This window comes from Atractosteus spatula, chromosome 23, assembly GCF_055471065.1.
Source record: "Atractosteus spatula isolate fAtrSpa1 chromosome 23, fAtrSpa1.hap1, whole genome shotgun sequence".
NCBI lineage: Eukaryota > Metazoa > Chordata > Actinopteri > Semionotiformes > Lepisosteidae > Atractosteus > Atractosteus spatula.
In genome coordinates this window covers 15711123-15727670 of record NC_142728.1, presented here as the reverse complement: position 1 = coordinate 15727670, position 16548 = coordinate 15711123, and the positions used below count along the sequence as shown (strand labels likewise).

At 52.8% G+C, this 16548-nt stretch overlaps 1 protein-coding gene across 2 annotated transcripts in view; it reads right to left on the bottom strand.

The window, feature by feature from the left end:
• Positions 1-16548, bottom strand: part of LOC148816279 (whirlin-like) — a 49882-nt gene that overhangs the window by 12931 nt on the left and 20403 nt on the right. Inside the window, exons 2-8 of one of the 2 annotated variants that reach the window (XM_088940537.1) lie at positions 15227-15445; positions 12524-12649; positions 8367-8575; positions 8090-8126; positions 1510-1722; positions 948-1160; positions 538-570 (exon numbers count right to left, since the gene is read on the bottom strand). In XM_088940537.1, the coding sequence (XP_088796663.1) occupies positions 538-570; positions 948-1160; positions 1510-1722; positions 8090-8126; positions 8367-8575; positions 12524-12649; positions 15227-15445 (1050 nt within the window). Of the gene's footprint in view, positions 1-537; positions 571-947; positions 1161-1509; positions 1723-8089; positions 8127-8366; positions 8660-12490; positions 12650-15226; positions 15446-16548 lie in introns of both variants that reach the window. The other variant, XM_088940536.1, reaches the window with a different exon arrangement.

Here is a 16548-nt window from a genome sequence, read left to right as displayed (position 1 = left end):
GACAGGTTCTGCAGTGCCTGAGTCTGGTCGATTTCATGCTTGGTGTCGTGCAGCAACACACACTATCTCCGCTCCCAGGCTGATCCTGTGAGTGCGACAAGCATCTCTGCGGCAACGGCCCATCAACACATCAATACAGCAGGCCGGCCTAGCATGCACGTCTTCACTGAACAAACACCAGACGATGCACGACAGTGGCCAAAAACGCCGAAAGAGACTAATCCTTTCGGTGGCAGCGGAGTGCATCGCGAGATGGTCACAGTGCAGGATCTCACAAGGCAAAGAGGGGCTCAGGTTCATTCAGAGAGAGACAAGAAGAGAAGGGGTGAGAACGAGAGAGGGAGGGAGAGAGTGAAAGAGGAAGAGATACGGAGGATAGCACACAGGAGAGCATCTCTGCAAACACTCCGCACGTAGTAGCATCACTGTCACTGCACACAGAGCAGGGGGTGGGAACAGGAACACACACACCCTCAGGAGCACTGAGTGTGTGTGCTGTGTGTTTGGAGGGGGAAGGTGAAACAGGGGCGACTATACCTCCATCAGATCTATCAGCCACAGCAGACGCTCCTGTGGGGGGGGGAGTTAGAAAACAGCACAGAGGGTCTCATGGTTAAAGGCGCATTTCATTCTGTCAGTCCCATCTCCATCTGGAACAACTCTTCCCATCCCTGCAGATAACTCTTACCCGATCTCCACAGCCCCTACTGCCCCAGGCCCTGCCAGGGCCTCTGGCTTCGTTCGGTCTTGCCCGATGTACGAGCAGCACAAAGGCAGAGGCGCACAGACACACAGAGCAGCAGGACGAAGAGCAGGGACAGACAGGCTCGGGGGAGCAGCATCACACACACAGACAGACAGGCGGGAGGGCTGGACCACAGACCCACAGACAGCTCAGGCACACATGCAGACGGCCTGTACTGGACAGGAGAGGCTGTCCCTCGTACCCGTGCGGAGCTGAGGGTGGTGGAGGTGAAGTAGCTCCCGGTGGAGGTCAGGGTGTCGGGGTACGAGACCAGAGAGAAGGAGTCCGCGCCCGCGCCCGCGCCCTGGCCCTGGCGCGCCTTCATGCCCTCGATCTCGCGGCGGAGCACCATGCTGTCGAAGCGCTCCACGTCCTGCGCCGCCACCAGTCCCCGCACCTCCGACAGCAGCGAGAACTGTGGGGGGCAGCACAGGGCACAGACCCGTCAGCCGGAGAGATGGCCCGGCCCACCGACCGCTGGTTCTCCTCGCCGATCAGCTCACAAGTTGCTTTATTGAACGACTGGCTGTTTGAGGGATTACCTGATTGATTTAATAGTGGGGCAACTGACTGCCCAATGGTTCAACTGATCTGTAAATTGTATGGTTTTAGCTCATTGGCGTGCTGATTTCTTCATTGATTTGTCGTTACTTCTTGAGGGAGAGAGGTTAGGGTCATTAGTGGCTTTATTGCTCGATTGAGGGGCGAACTGATCAGCTTAAGTGATCGATTAACATTGATGAATGGACCGGCGGTGCCCGTACCTTAGCGTGGGTGTTGAGCAGCTCGAACAGCGCCATCACCAGCTGCTCCACGCCGATGTGCCCGTCGCGGTACTCCTCCAGGTAGTAGGCCATGGTCTGTCTCTCGGGCTCGGTCAGCAGGTGGCGCGCCTGCTCCTCCAGCATGGCCCGGGACTGGTTCACCAGGCTGGACAGCGTCACCTGAGAGCCCGCCACCCCCTTGTAGAAGACTGGCTGGAGAGAGGGAGGAGAGCGGAGAGAGAGAGAGAGGAGGGCAGCTTGGAAACTTTATTATTTAAACACGCATCAAATCACTGAACTCTTATCTGCAAAAGCTTTTTTTTTTAACGAACAGCCAGATTTAAACCCAAGAGAACATCATTCCATCATCCATTTCTAAAAACCTGGAACAATTTCAGTCACGATTAATTAAGCACGCGGTCTGCTAAAATGACATCCGTGTAGACAGTCTGAACAGAGCTTTGAATAACATATTCAAAGAGAAATTTGTATAACGTATCAATCCCTAACAAACAAATTTGTATAATGTATCAAGCCCAGTCTTTAGGCAGTTTGGGGTGATGCATAAAATGTTTTGGGGTTTTCTCCAGAACCACATCTGGAGACCCCTGCTTTGTGCCTTATCTCCTACCCCTCCCATAGCCCAGCCTCCCCCAACACTGCCCCGCCCCACTCCACCCCCTCAATTGTCCCCGCCCCATCTCGTGATGCTCCGCCCACCACACACTGCCCCGCCCACACTCTTGTAACTTGTACCCACAAGACAAAGCTGATCAGTATCTTGCTGCATCCCCTCAGTTGTAACAATGACAACCTACCACCCCCCCCCCTCCACCACCACCACCACCCTCACGCCACGCAAGAGACTCAGCAACGTTTTAATTAGTTTTTAAATCAAAGACGACACTTCAAAGTCACTCTGCCTCAGGGGCTGCGAGGGTGGCTGTGTGGCAGCGAGGCTCCGAATGAACCTCATGCTGACATACTTAAGACAACACGAGTTTAAAAAAAGAACTTTTTTGCGATTTTTTTGTTCAGAAATTAAAGGCGAGCTATTTCAGTACGGTTATAGAGCTTTTGAACAGAGAAGGCTATGAAGGAACCGGATTCAGGTGTTCAAAATCCTGCTGGGCACTGACGAAATCAGCCCAGCAGACATTTCAGAATCAAGAACAGTAGTAAAACTGCAGTTAAACTGGGAACAGAAGGCATCTCTTTCCTCAAAGAGATGTTGGAGCATGGAACAAGCTACCCATCAACACTGTTAAAGCCAGTATCCTGCCTCCCGTCAATAACAGCTGGATCAGATCCTCTGACCAATGAGCTGCTGACAATCCAACGAATCTGATGGCCCAAATTATTCCACCCAGCTGGAAAACAACTATTGTACTGAGCTTTTATTACAACCCCTGGTGTAACACGATACTTCTACTGTAGCCTCCTACTGTAACACAACTGCTCTGCTGTACTATTCCTACAGCTCACTGTAGCAATCATCATACCGATATTGATGATATAGATGGAAACCCCTATACAGATATATAAGATATACTGATGGTGCAAAATAAGCAGAGCAGATTGTTGGAATTTCTTTTTAGACGATGATTTGATTGCCTGGAAAGGCAGACCGGGGATAGACGTGTCACAAGTCAGGCGCAGATGCGAGGAGCACGAGGAATTTACTGCAGACAAAACAGAAGCACTTATCTGGGACTGAAGGATCGATCCTTCAGATGGGCTTTGGTTCTGTATTGAACTCTAGGGGGCAGCACTGAGAGCTAAAGTGTCACCTCTCCACCAGCCTGCCTGTAACACCCGGGAACGGGACAGAGGGGCAATACTGATTCATCCTCCTCCTCCTCCTCCTCCTCTCATTCTGCAGCCACCTCTTCTTCCTCCCTCCCCCTGTCTCTCTCTCCTCTCCTCCGCAAATTTGAAATCGAAATCCAAAGAACTTTACTGGCTTGGCTAATGAGTTACAGCACTGCCAAAGGAATAACAATTAGCAACACAATCACAAAAAAAACACCCCATAATATTATTATTTGAGAGCCACACTCTCTGTTCCTCAAGCTGGGGCACGAGACGCCAGCTCTGTGGGGCTTTCTCTCTCTCTCTCCCCCTCTTCCAAATCTTCTCCTTCACTTCCCTCTCCTCCCTCCTGTCTTCCCTCTTTCTCGTCTTCTGTCCGGGTCCCTCTCTTTCAATCTCTCCCCTCGATCAGTCTCTCTCCCTCCCCCACCTCCACAAGCCCCCACCTCCCTCTCTCTTCATCCATCCGCGTAGTGTTATCTTGCAGAGAATTTATTACATGTGCCTATGCATGTGAATAATATGTAGGCTCTGTATGACAGATATGCATCTCGCATTACAGATACACAAGGCACAACACAGCAGCAAGATGAACCAACTGCCTCCAGCTGTGAGCAGGCACGTTGCTTTACCAGGCTGTACCGTGCTTTACTGCGCTGTAAGTGTATATACCGTAACCTAGACTCCACTTTACAGGTAGAACAAAACTCACTCTTTGAATGTCAATTGCTGTTGTAGCTGTCAGATGCTGAACACTGGTGTTTTATTTATTAGGGCGTCTGGTGCAGTGATAGCACCGAAACAGATGGCTGCGTTGTTATTTACCATAAAAAGGCTTCAGCTAGAACCGGGCAGCCTGCGAGGTAGGAGCAGCTCGACGCCGTGCAGCGGGAAAGCGAGCCGCAGGGAGGAACGGGACGGGGCCGCGGTGTGTTGTACAGGACTATACTGTGTTGTACTGGGCTATATTGTGTTGTACTGGGCTATATTGGACAATATTGGGGAGGTGAGGCAGATGAGTCACAAAAATATGTGGATTTAGTTAATTAACTCTTAATTACCTAAATTATCAAGGTAGAGATGCCCAACACAGTCCTCAGGACCCCAGCGTGTGCCGATTTTCATACCCACTGACCTCTCAGTGACATGATCAAATTCTTAATTTGTCTAATCATTGTTCAACTAAATCTCATCAGCCGCTGGTGAACTGTGACATTTCGCAGGTACACTTGAAATCTCCCCTCCCCCCACCAGCCCCGGCTCAGAACCAGGCTCGCTGCTGTTCGGGTTCAAAACAACAACAACAACAACCTCCAGCCTGAATCCTGCTGTTGAGCCCAGCTCACTCGCACACCGGCTGGACATCTTGCAACAAAGCGCTGGGTGGACTCTCAGAGCCAGCCAGAGGGAGAACGTCATTGGGTCCAGCCAATTGCACCTGGGGGTCTGCTCATCTAGCCGTGACTGCGGACATGTGACACCTCCTGCCCAGTCCCTCGAACCCCTGCCCTGCACAGATTGTTGTGCAGGCCATGGAGACGGGCGGCTCAGGTAATTATACCCCAAAGGGCTTTGGGTACACCCTGCCACACTCTGCTGTAGCAGAGCGGCTCAGCTGTCAGTGCAGCCCAGGATCAATTCCGTGTTGATGCATTTCTGTGAGATTGATTACAGACCACCAGACTGGAAGCAGCAGTTTTGCTGAGCTGGGAACCTTCCCCTTGCACGTTGACAGGCTGGACAAAAGCAAAACAAGGAACCGCACAAGCATAAGGTACAAGAGAAATGTTGATGGAACAGCTTGGGGGCATTCTGAACTGGTTCCAAAACTCCGAACCGGATAAAATGATCCCAGCTGGCATTTCTTCTGCGAGATATGCAACCTTTTATGTGGTGCAATGCCCTTTTAAGAGGGCTGGGTGAATTGATCCAGGAGCAAGCAAAAGAAAGCCTTTAGAAAATCACCCTGCCAGTGCTGTATAACTGAAGCACAACCCCCCACTCCTTTCTTCAGCAGAGCCCCTTTGTATCCAGATCATCAGATGTGACTTCTGTCCGACATTAACAGCATTGTCATCTCCACTCCTGAGCCACGGTGCTCTGTCGCTGTCTGAGTCCCTCGAGCTTTGCAGATAAAAGAGAGGGCCTGTACTCATTCAGAATCTAGATTTCTGCCTCATGTTTCATGCAGAAGCTTAATACTTCATCCAACAGCCCCGTGATGCTGCCTACACTCATGAGACACTATCTCTCGCAGTGACGGCCCCTTGCATTGCTGTGGCCATGCCGTTCAGAAGCTGTGCAGGAGACAGAGTGAGAACCTTCACAGGAGATCAGCAGTGTGTCAGAGAGAGCGGACTGCTCTGCACACCTGTCTGCCGTTAGACACTGTGACACTGTGACCTCTTCCTCCAAAAATCAGGCACTCTGAGTGCTCATAATAACCCATTCTCAGGCTTCTAATCCAGGAACCAGCACGTCTGTTCTTGAAAGATTGCTCTCAGAAGGTTAAAAAACTCTTATTACAGATGAAAAAAGTTGCGTAGGGAGCCTGTTAAGCTCCGCTTCGGAGCTCTTGGTACGGTTAAAATAATTACCGATGTGAATGCAAAGAATCGCCCGGTCCATTCGTAAGCCCTCTCCCTGAGCTTATACGTCAGGCCCTGCACGGTGGGCAAGGATAAAATTGGCGCACAGGCTTTCTCCTGGGGTTTTAATTGGATAGCAGTGGATTTAACTAAATCTACCGTCTCTAGAGGGAGACAGAGGACTCCCTAAGACCTCCTCTTACAGGAGAGAACACAGCGCCAATGTGCCTATAAAATATTGCTGATTAACAAAGCGCTTTGCCCCAGTTTCTTTGATTCACCAGTTAGTGTTGGGATTGAAAGGTCTCTGCGAACTTGACCTGGTTTTGGATGAAAAACATCTAGGCAATACAAGAGACAGCAGCAACTCAGCTGAGCAATGTGAAAGCACAACACTCTTCAGACAGAGAACTATGCGTAAACATCTGCATTCAGCACAATCCTGTCTCCTCCTGTCACATCTATGTCAAATGCATCTGGACCCTCATGTGATCCCACATGGGCCTGTTCTGCGCTCCCAGAAGAGCATGTGTAGACTGGTGAGCTGCGGTCAACTGCAGAGCTCGAAAGTGCGCTTCAGATCTCATCCCCCGCAGGAGCTCATGAGCCCGACCCATCTTTCTGTCCCAGAGCAGTGGGAAACTACAACTGCGTCAGAAAAACAAAGGTCTTGCAGATGCGGGTCTGCATGTTTGCGGGCCACAGACTTGTAGAACCCACACAGCGCCCTGTCACGTGTGGCAGGGTCATTAACCGCATGTCGGAGCTGCCTGGTGATCTGCTCTAGGGGGAGCCATCTCTCTGAGACCAGATTCCACAAGTGCAACACTAACAGGGCCGCAGGGGCGGAAATTTCAGGGGAGAAACCAAAAGCACGTGTATTCATACGTACACACTTGCACATACAGGTAAAGGCTCATACCAGAGCCAGAGCAGCTCACTGGATCAGAGCTCATCCTGGTTTCTGCGGTGTTAAGTGCTGGGTGGGACGCTGGGCTTTCACAGGGGTCACCTCCAGTAAAGCTGGTTCCCACTTATAGAGCTGGCTGGACTGGAGCTACTGGGGTACGGGCCGCTGACTCAGGGGTATAACGGCAGTGTCTCGAACCCACACCCACCATGCTGCTCTGCCTCTCCATGCTTATATACACACTGCATGTCGATGCCGATAGACCAGGCTGCGCTTTCTGCCATGAGTGAAGACAGGCTTGTCTGTCCCTTCGCCTCCCAGAGCCGGGCTGGAAGAGGCTGGAGCCGGAGCCAGGAGGAGGGAGGAGGGAGAGGGGGGGGGACTCGGGGACAGCAGCGGGAACAGGCTGCACGTCGTGCCTCTTGAGCTCTAGTGGGGCTGTGTGGAGCTGCTATTTCTGTCTGCAGCTACAAAGGCCCAGAGATGAGAGTGGGAGCTTTTTTCCATTGCTCTGAAGATCTGAAGAGCTCTGGGAGGGAGGGGGGGGGGGGGGGTGAGGCTGGCTGGAGAAGGAGGGAAGGGATTCACAGTCCTGCAGGAGAACAGTGGAGGCAAAGGGAAGGGCTAGCTGGCTTGGAAGGGGATCGCTGCCTCAGAGGATAAGTGCAAGGTGCTACACGCATGAACCAAGCTCATTCGATCCCAGGATCTCATGCAATAGGTTCCCAAAAGAAGCCAGGGTATCAGCTGCAACATCAAGGCTGGGTAGCTCGGGTAGCCTCCCACCACCCTTTATTAATTCAGCTTAAAGCAAAGAAGGGTTTCTCTCTATCTTTCTTTCTGTAACTCCTCTGTGTGTCTGTCTATTTCCCTATCTCTCCACTGTTGGGCTGCAGACCTGTCTCTCTGCGTCTCCTCTGTCTCTGTCTCTGTCTCTGTCTCTGTCTCTGTCTCTGTCTCTGTCTCTGTCTCTGTCTCTCTGTCTCTCTGTCTCTCTGTCTCTCTGTCTCTGTCTCTCTGTCTCTCTGTCTCTCTGTCTCTCTGTCTCTCTGTCTCTCTGTCTCTCTGTCTCTCTGTCTCTGTCTCTCTGTCTGTCTACCGGGCTGTGATCGGCACTGAAATCCGCAAGGAAGAGCAGAGACGCCGATCTATAATGCCGATGCCCTGAATTCCGACGGCCCGCTGGCCGTTCTCCGCTCGAGGAACGGGAGAACGGAGGAGGACAATGTCACTGACCCCGCGTGCACGTCTGCGGCAAAGCATCCCTCACCTTTCCGGCAGCAGAGCTCCCCTGATCCAAGGACAACCTGCGGAAAAAAGCAAAACACGGTAAAACATCGGAGTGCGGACGGAAGACCGACCGTCCAGAACACTTCTGGACAAATGGTTAGAAAGGATTCTGATTACACATGATGATGTAGCCCAATCACCACAGATACAGGGATATAGCGTATGACGGGTAAGCAACACATGTCCTCTTCCATATGGGACTGGAGGGTTCCACCGGGCTGTGGAGGAGGGGGTGAATTTTAACACGGAGGCTGTACCCTGCGATGCTGCCTGTGGCACTGCTCTCGGCAATCTGCGAGCTGGCGATCCACTTCGTCTCGTCGACCACAGTGCGGGCGTGTGGCAGCCGGCCGACGTCCTTGATGGTCATGATGAGATGGCGCGAGGACTTGAGAATGCGCACGGCCTCGTCATGGGGCACACTGAGGAAACTGCGCCCGTTCACTTCCAGGATCTGGTCTCCCACCTGCCCAGAGAGAGTCCACTCGTCAGACTGGCACACAGAGCAGGGCACTGGACAGACTGGCACAGACACACACAGAGCAGGGCACTGGTCAGACTGGCACAGATACACACACAGACTACAGGGCGCTGGACAGACTGGCACAGACACACACACACAGCGCAGGGCACTGGTCAGACTGGCACAGAACACACACACACACACACACACACACACACACACACACACACACACAGCGCAGGGCACTGGTCAGACTGGCACAGACACACACACACACAGAGCAGGGCACTGGTCAGACTGGCGCACACACACACAAACACACAAACACACAAACACACAAACACACAAACACACAAACACACAAACACACAAACACACAGAGTAGGGCACTGGTCAGACTTTATTTTTTAAAACCAGAAACAAAACTCAGGCTATTAAGTGTTACACAGAGAACTGAGAAAGGACCGGCCCCCTGACGGGAGAGCTCCGAGCGCTCCTGGGAAACCCAGGAGTATCACTCGCTCTCCAGTTACCCCAGGCCCTTTCCGCACGTGCGCGTTTCACAGGGAGAGCTCACGCCTCCCAGCAGCTGCGGCCGTGCCCCAGGGTAGTGATCCCTGCAGTCTGGGAGGGGCTGGCATTTCGCAGCCCGCCCGTGCGCGCTGCGGAGCGACGCTGCTGACATTTCCTCCCGTGACATTCTCGCCGCGCCGCAAAGCCACAGATGCAGTCTGCACAAGCCGGGAGAAATGGGGTATCGACTTTCCTCCGTTTGTCTCAACGCTCTGTTTGATCCGAGCCACGCTGCAGCGGGGGAGAGCCTGGCCTCGGACTCTTCCCTCCCCCCTCACCTCACCTCCCGGCCTCAGCAGCCCCCCCCGTCCTCCAGCTTTCATCAGAACAAAAAAAGAAACACAGGACACTTAGGAGGGGAGGCCCGTTCGGTAGCTAGAAGATAATTGGTCCCAGGTTCTCATCCAGCCTTCACAGGTAATGGGGACTCCCCTCCACCACCACCAATGTGCAGCATCCACCTCTTGAGAGAAGCCAGGGTATCAGCTGGGCAGCTCGTTCCAGACCCCCACCACCCTTGGTGTAAAGAAGTGCCCCCCCCCCCCCCTTTTGGTTTCAGATGTGTTTCCACTAGGGTGTCCCTTTGTGACCTCACATTTGGGCTTCCCCGAAAACGATTTGCTTTCTTTTCGCGGAAAAGAGCAGAGCCCCGGGGAGACCAGGCTGAAGCCCCCCCCACCCAGAGATTGATCCTGCCACCTCCCCCGCAGCAAAACCTAGGGCCGGGCCCTGCTTTCCAGGTGATTCGCTTGAGCCTCTACTCAGTCCTGCTGTGATCCCCCAGAGCTGTACCCCATCACTGAACTCCGGCCGCCGTCACTGTCAGGCCACAGGCAGGAGAGACAGGATGGGAGCTGGGGTCTGTGCGGTGGCAGGACGGCCGCTGGGTGAATCCAGGGTGAATTCACCCTGGGTCAGGGTCAGGGTGAAGAGGAAACGCGGCTCGGCCTCAGGAGGATGTGTGCTGAGAAAGCTTCACCCCAGCTGGACCACACTCCCATTCCAAACCGGGAGAAACGGTCCCGTTTTTCCAGTCCCGAGGCCCAGAACATGACCTTAACAACCGCAGGGTCGTCGGAACGGCTGTCCTAAAGCAAGCCCGAGCACGCGGGCACTGAGCATGCTGGGGGGCTGCAGAGCCCACCGCAAGGCAGTTTCAGCAGATCGTTCAGCCCATCGATCAATCGACAATTCAGATTTCAGACCAGCCCTCTTTATCAAGGTGGTCTCATCCCATCCCAAAGTGCTTTGGAGGGAACAGCAGCAACAGGGGCCAGACCCTGAGGAGTGATGTATAAAGGACAGCTGCACAGACGAGCCGCTCATAAGGGACAGCTGCGCAGACGAGCTGTTCATAAAGGACAGCTGCGCAGACGAGCCGCTCATAAAGGACAGCTGCGCAGACGAGCCGCTCATAAAGGACAGCTGCGCAGACGAGCTGTTCATAAAGGACAGCTGCGCAGACGAGCTGTTCATAAAGGACAGCTGCGCAGACGAGCTGTTCATAAAGGACAGCTGCGCAGACGAGCTGTTCAAACTGCAGGAACAAACCTAGGGCCACCAGCTGCCTCTGATCTGTGCTGAGATTTCCCCAAGAGGGCATAGCAGGCATGCCGCTACATCTCTAATAACTTTAAAAACCTGCAGGGGAAACAAATCAGACTCCCGCTGCCCAGCGGTTTCATCCACTCCCGAGCAAACAGTGCAGAACAAAACAGCACGATTTTCACCATGCTTGTCAACGCTTGCTTACTGCAAACCGAAAACAAGCTTGAAATTGCCAGAACCGAAGAACAGCAGCTGCCAAAGCCTGGAGTGCGTGATGCTGCCAAGCACCGGGAATCTGATGTGTTTTCCATTGGCACAACAGAAATCCCTCTGAGCTCAGGAAAATACTCTAAAAAAGCCAGCAAAAAAAGTCCCCGAAAAAACACCACTCCACTCCATCTCTGAACCCTGGGCATGGCGCTCGTGATGCATGGCATACAAAGCAATTGAATTATTTCACACCTGACTGAGCAAGCCAGCGTGTGAAATGCGATTTGTCACCCTGTTTATTAGCGATGCAGCAGGTAGGGCACGGGCAGAGATCAGGACGCAGAGCACACAGCAGTCGGCGGGCCAAAACGAACAGCACTCTTATCGGCGAGGCTCTCTCCTAATGAGACAATAATTCAAGCTGCAGGCCTGTCTAGTTGGCGGGCATTAGGCACCACACTCTCCCCGGTACGAGTATGAAGCGCTACATCAAGTTCAGGAGCGGAGGTTTTGAGTGTGCCGCACTATAAATATGCCTGTGGGAACCATTCGATTCGAGGAGCTGGAAGCAAAAAGTTTTTCGCGAAGGAGACAGGAGCTAAGATTAGGGTGCTGTTTTGATTTCTGCGTCTTCCACCTGCTTTTGACTAGGTTTAGTTCAACCCCTGCCGGGTCTACACTAAACCATGTCTGCGTTCATCTGTGTTAGTCTTAAACCGGGTCTATGTTAAATCAGGTTAAACGGGGTCTGGGGTAAACCGGGTCTGCGGTAAACTGGGCCTGCGTTAAACCAGATCTGGGTCAAGCCCATGCCAGCCATTCCAAATCTGGCTGTCCACTGCGGAGCTCATGGGATTCCAGCTGCAGGGGTGCAGGAACCGCATGGGTTAGCCCAGCTGGGAAAGACCACAGAGCTGTCAGCGGCGCTTTCGCCACCTGAATCTCCAGATCGCTGTGATCCCCGAGCTTCTGTCCAGGCAGGAAGGTGTCCCAGCTCTGCGCCAGCCAGCAGGAGCTAAAACCTTCTCTCAGTCTGGTGGGGGGGGGACAGCTGATCTTTGTCACTTTGAAGGAAAACCCGGGCCGGAGGGAGGGCAGAGAGACAGGGGGGCCGTTGGCATGCACCCCCACACCGTGAAAGCAGGAGGGGTGGAGAGGAAAAGGAGAGAGGGGTGTATTCGCGTGTGTATATTTGCGTGTACTTGTGTGTTTTGTGTTTGTGTGTAGGGTTGGAGAGGGGATTGGGCCATATTAAGAAGTCACTATTATACAGTTTATCAGCTAATGAAATGCAAAGATGCCCCCAGGGCTGGAGCTGCGCTGTTAATCCTCTTAGCTGTGACAGGCTGGGCTTCCTGGCTCTGGAAACTAGGGAACCAATCCTGCACAGCTCTCGCACGGACAGCACAGCTTTCAGACTGGACCACGGAGCCATCAGACTGGACCACACAGCTCTCACAATGATCACACCGTCTCTTGCCGATCGTCCAGCCTCACATCGCCTGCAGAGCCACACACTGCATCACACTGAACATCACCCTACGGCACATCGATCGTGCAAGCCAGCAGGAAGAGGGAGAGAGGGACAGGAGGACACGGGGAGACTGGTGTATCCCTCACCTTGAGCCCCCCGCTGTCCGCTGCAGAGCCACGGTCCACACCAGTGATGTAGATGCCCAGGGCGTACTCTGCACCCCCCCGGATCATCAGCCCCAGTGATCGTCCGTCATCGAGTACCAGGTTCACCTGCACAGACATGGCAATCAATCCATCAGTCAGTCAAACCAGTCAATCAAATCAGTTTTTATAAACAAATATACTTATTTTACATTGTGCTGCTCCCACTTCAAAGCATTTCCCAGGAAACGAGTCTAGATACAACATGGTCCTGTTACACTAGGAGCTACAGTCCCAGTGCAGTAGAACAGTCCTGTTACAACAGGAGCTACAGTCCCAGTGCAGTAGACCAGTCTGTTACACTAGGAGCTACAGTCCCAGTGCAGTAGACCAGTCTGTTACACTAGGAGCTACAGTCCCAGAGCAGTAGAACAGTCTGTTACAACAGGAGCTACAGTCCCAGTGCAGTAGAACAGTCTGTTACAACAGGAGCTACAGTCCCAGTGCAGTAGACCAGTCTGTTACACTAGGAGCTACAGTCCCAGTGCAGTAGACCAGTCTGTTACAACAGGAGCTACAGTCCCAGTGCAGTAGACCAGTCTGTTACACTAGGAGCTACAGTCCCAGTGCAGTAGACCAGTCTGTTACAACAGGAGCTACAGTCCCAGTGCAGTAGACCAGTCTGTTACAACAGGAGCTACAGTCCCAGTGCAGTAGACCAGTCTGTTACACTAGGAGCTACAGTCCCAGTGCAGTTGAACAGTCTGTTACAACAAGAGCTACAGTCCCAGTCCAGTAGACCAGTCTGTTACAACAGGAGCTACAGTCCCAGTGCAGTAGACCAGTCTGTTACAACAGGAGCTACAGTCCCAGTGCAGTAGAACAGTCTGTTACAACAGGAGCTACAGTCCCAGTGCAGCAGAACAGTCCTGTTACAACAAGAGCTACAGTCCCAGTCCAGTAGACCAGTCTGTTACACTAGAAGCTACAGTCCCAGTGCAGTAGACCAGTCTGTTACACTAGAAGCTACAGTCCCAGTGCAGTAGAACAGTCCCATTACAAGAGGAGGAGGGAGGGGGGCACATGCCTGACAGCTCAGACCCGAGCTCAGTAATCTGCTGAGGCAGTAGAGCGGACGCCCCAGCTCAGCACTCTGCAGGATTTACTGAGCCACGGTGGGGGCGGGTCAGATGTCAGCCTACAACACTCTAACTGGGAATCCATTAACTCTGGGAGTAAGGAGGAGCCAGGTCAATATATATTACGGGTGGATGAGAAGTTAGCACTGCAGAGCAATGACTTCTGGTGCACTCGTGAAGAATGAGCAAAGCCTTTCCGCGGACAGCGACATCAATAACGAGAGCGAACCGCACAGGGTTCAACGTGACCCCCGCCTCGCCCCACGCTAGCCAGCGCTGGATCCCCCGAGAGCACGGGCGAGGAATCATCCCCTCTCCCGCAGAGAGCACTGGCGCTCCGTGCAGTTGAGGGAAGGTCCCATGTGGCACAGCAGCCTGATCTCGTCGGCACAGGGGCGGGAAACCTCTCAGGACAAGCAGGCGGCCGCTGTGAGCGCTGTCCGTGGACCAGTAGGTGGAGCTCTTTCCTGGGGACCAGAATTTCCAAACCAACGTCCCAGCGTGGTGTCTGGGGACGCTGTGCTGTGGCGGGTGCTTTGTAAGAGTACCCCAGTGTCCTGACGAAATTCCACACCGAGTCTGAACAGTCTGGCTCTCCCCTTAAAGGGGGACTGTCACGCCATTTTTTTAATTATTGGCATTGATGAGTACATTTCAAACTGCAATAACAGTAAAACGTGCACAGTCGCTTGGGAAACCCCGCATTTACATCACAAAATAGACAAAACGTCCGCAGCGCAGCGCCAATTCAGAATGAGGCAACAAAACGTCTGGTGAGGCTAAGCGGCCTTATCGCATAGGAGACAAGCAGGCATGTGAACACAGCTCCTCTAATCCAATAGAAATACTGCTCTTGGCTTCAACATGCCGACAAATACGACTTACTTGGTAACTCTGCCTGCAGATCACGTTGGAACATTTCTGGGGTGAAACGCCTGCTGCACGACCTGTACTCATTCGCTTGTATATCGCATCACATTCAGTGCTGCTCTCCCATGAGGCGCTGTGGGCACAGTGGGCTTACGACGGAGGGAAACACTAGTGACTAACGAAAAACGAGCTGAAACAACAACTTGCTTGGACTCTAGGCGCTCCATATCAATAATCCTAAGCTCTCCAGCGGCTGTTCTAGAAACTAGAAGTGTCCAAGTGATGGTCGCTCGACACGCTCCGTCGATCAAGTGGTTGAGCATTAGAACAGTTGAAAGAGCATCATGTCAATCGATGTCGTTCAGATGGCGTTTACCCCTCTTTTTGCACATTTCGCAGTGAAAGTGCCTGGGGCCCACGAACACCAAAATCCGTCCCTAATTACGTGAGTCACTACAGTGACTAGTGAGCAGGAAGGGCCGCATCACATCGCAATTCTTGGGAACTCTCACTCCCTCCCCTCGCGGTACTTCCACAGAGCTCACGATGAGGTGCTTCACTCGAAATGCGTCAAGCGTTTCCACGCCGTCAATTCCTGTATGCCATTACCGAGATGTAATAACCGGTTCTGAGGAACGCCCCCCCAGGCGATCCTCACTCCGCTTCAGCGGTTCGCGGCCTGGGGCCCTCCCCGTACCTTCTTCTCGTCGCCCTCCTGCAGCAGCTGCATGTGGCTCCTGCGCGCGCTGTCCTTGCGCCTCAGGGCGGCGCTGCGGTGCAGCGTCAGGTCCGGCGGGGGCGAGACGCTGCGGCCCTGCGGGTCCACCCACGTGTATACGTGATTGGTCACGTACCCCCCGGGGATCCGCCCCACCGAGCGCACCGACAGCGAGAGCTTCTTGGAGCCTTTGAGGACCTGCGAGAGAGAGAGAGAGAGAGAGAGAGAGAGAGAGAGAGTGAGTCTTTATTATCCCCAGGGGGGGGGGGGCAAGTTGTGTTACAGCAGCAGGGTTGGTGTTCAGACAGGAGTAACAATATCCATACATCGTGACACAGAAGGCCAAGTGTTCAGTCACGATATGGCTCCAGGTGTGAATGAGAACCTGAACCTGTTGGTTCTGGAGCTGGGGAGTCGGTATCTGCGTTCTGATGGCAGTGACTGGGAGTTATTAAACCAGGGGTGTGCAGGATCGCCGCAGATGGATTTTGATTCACGCAGAACACGTGACTGACAGATGGGAGTAGAAAGTTAGAGCAGATTCAAGGAAGGACCGGTCGAGCAAAATCAACAATAAAGCATCGACCTTAAAATACTTCAGCTTCCTGATAGACGCTGTTGGCCTTTTCTGAGGATCGGGTCAGTATTGGCTTTGAAATTAAACTCCAGAACAGTCCCCAAGAGAGAGCATGCATCCCTACAAAGACCTCATTAATCCCTCCATCCGTTTGCGAACTGCTTCATCAGGGTGGAGGCATACACCAGGTGCAGGACCGGTGAGGAACAAAAACACAAAAAGAGGAAAAAGAGGGCCAATTAACCTGCCTGTATGTAACTGGACTGTGTGAGGAAACCAGTGCGCCTGGAGGAAGCCCACACAAACACAGGGAGAACATACAAACTCCACACAGACATCACCCCACATCTGGAATTGAACCCAGGGCCCCAGCGCTGCGAGGCACCAATTCTAACCACTGTGCTGCCCTTAGAATTAGCAATGTTATTTTTTTTTCTTTAGCATTTCTACATACTATAAAGCACTATTTTTGTATTCCCCATCATATTTAAAGCTGCAAAATTCTGTGTATTACACTCAAATATATGAGCAAATGAGCAAAAGAGGCCCATCTAGCCACAGACAGAGGATATATATAAATAAACAGGCCCTAGAGGACATAAACAGACCCGCATATGTTATACGCTGTCTGCAGAGAGCTAATAGCAACGCCAACAATAAAAGCATGCAATATATCCATCACTTTCCATCTGCCTCCCCCTCCTGCTCGCGGACTGACACCTAA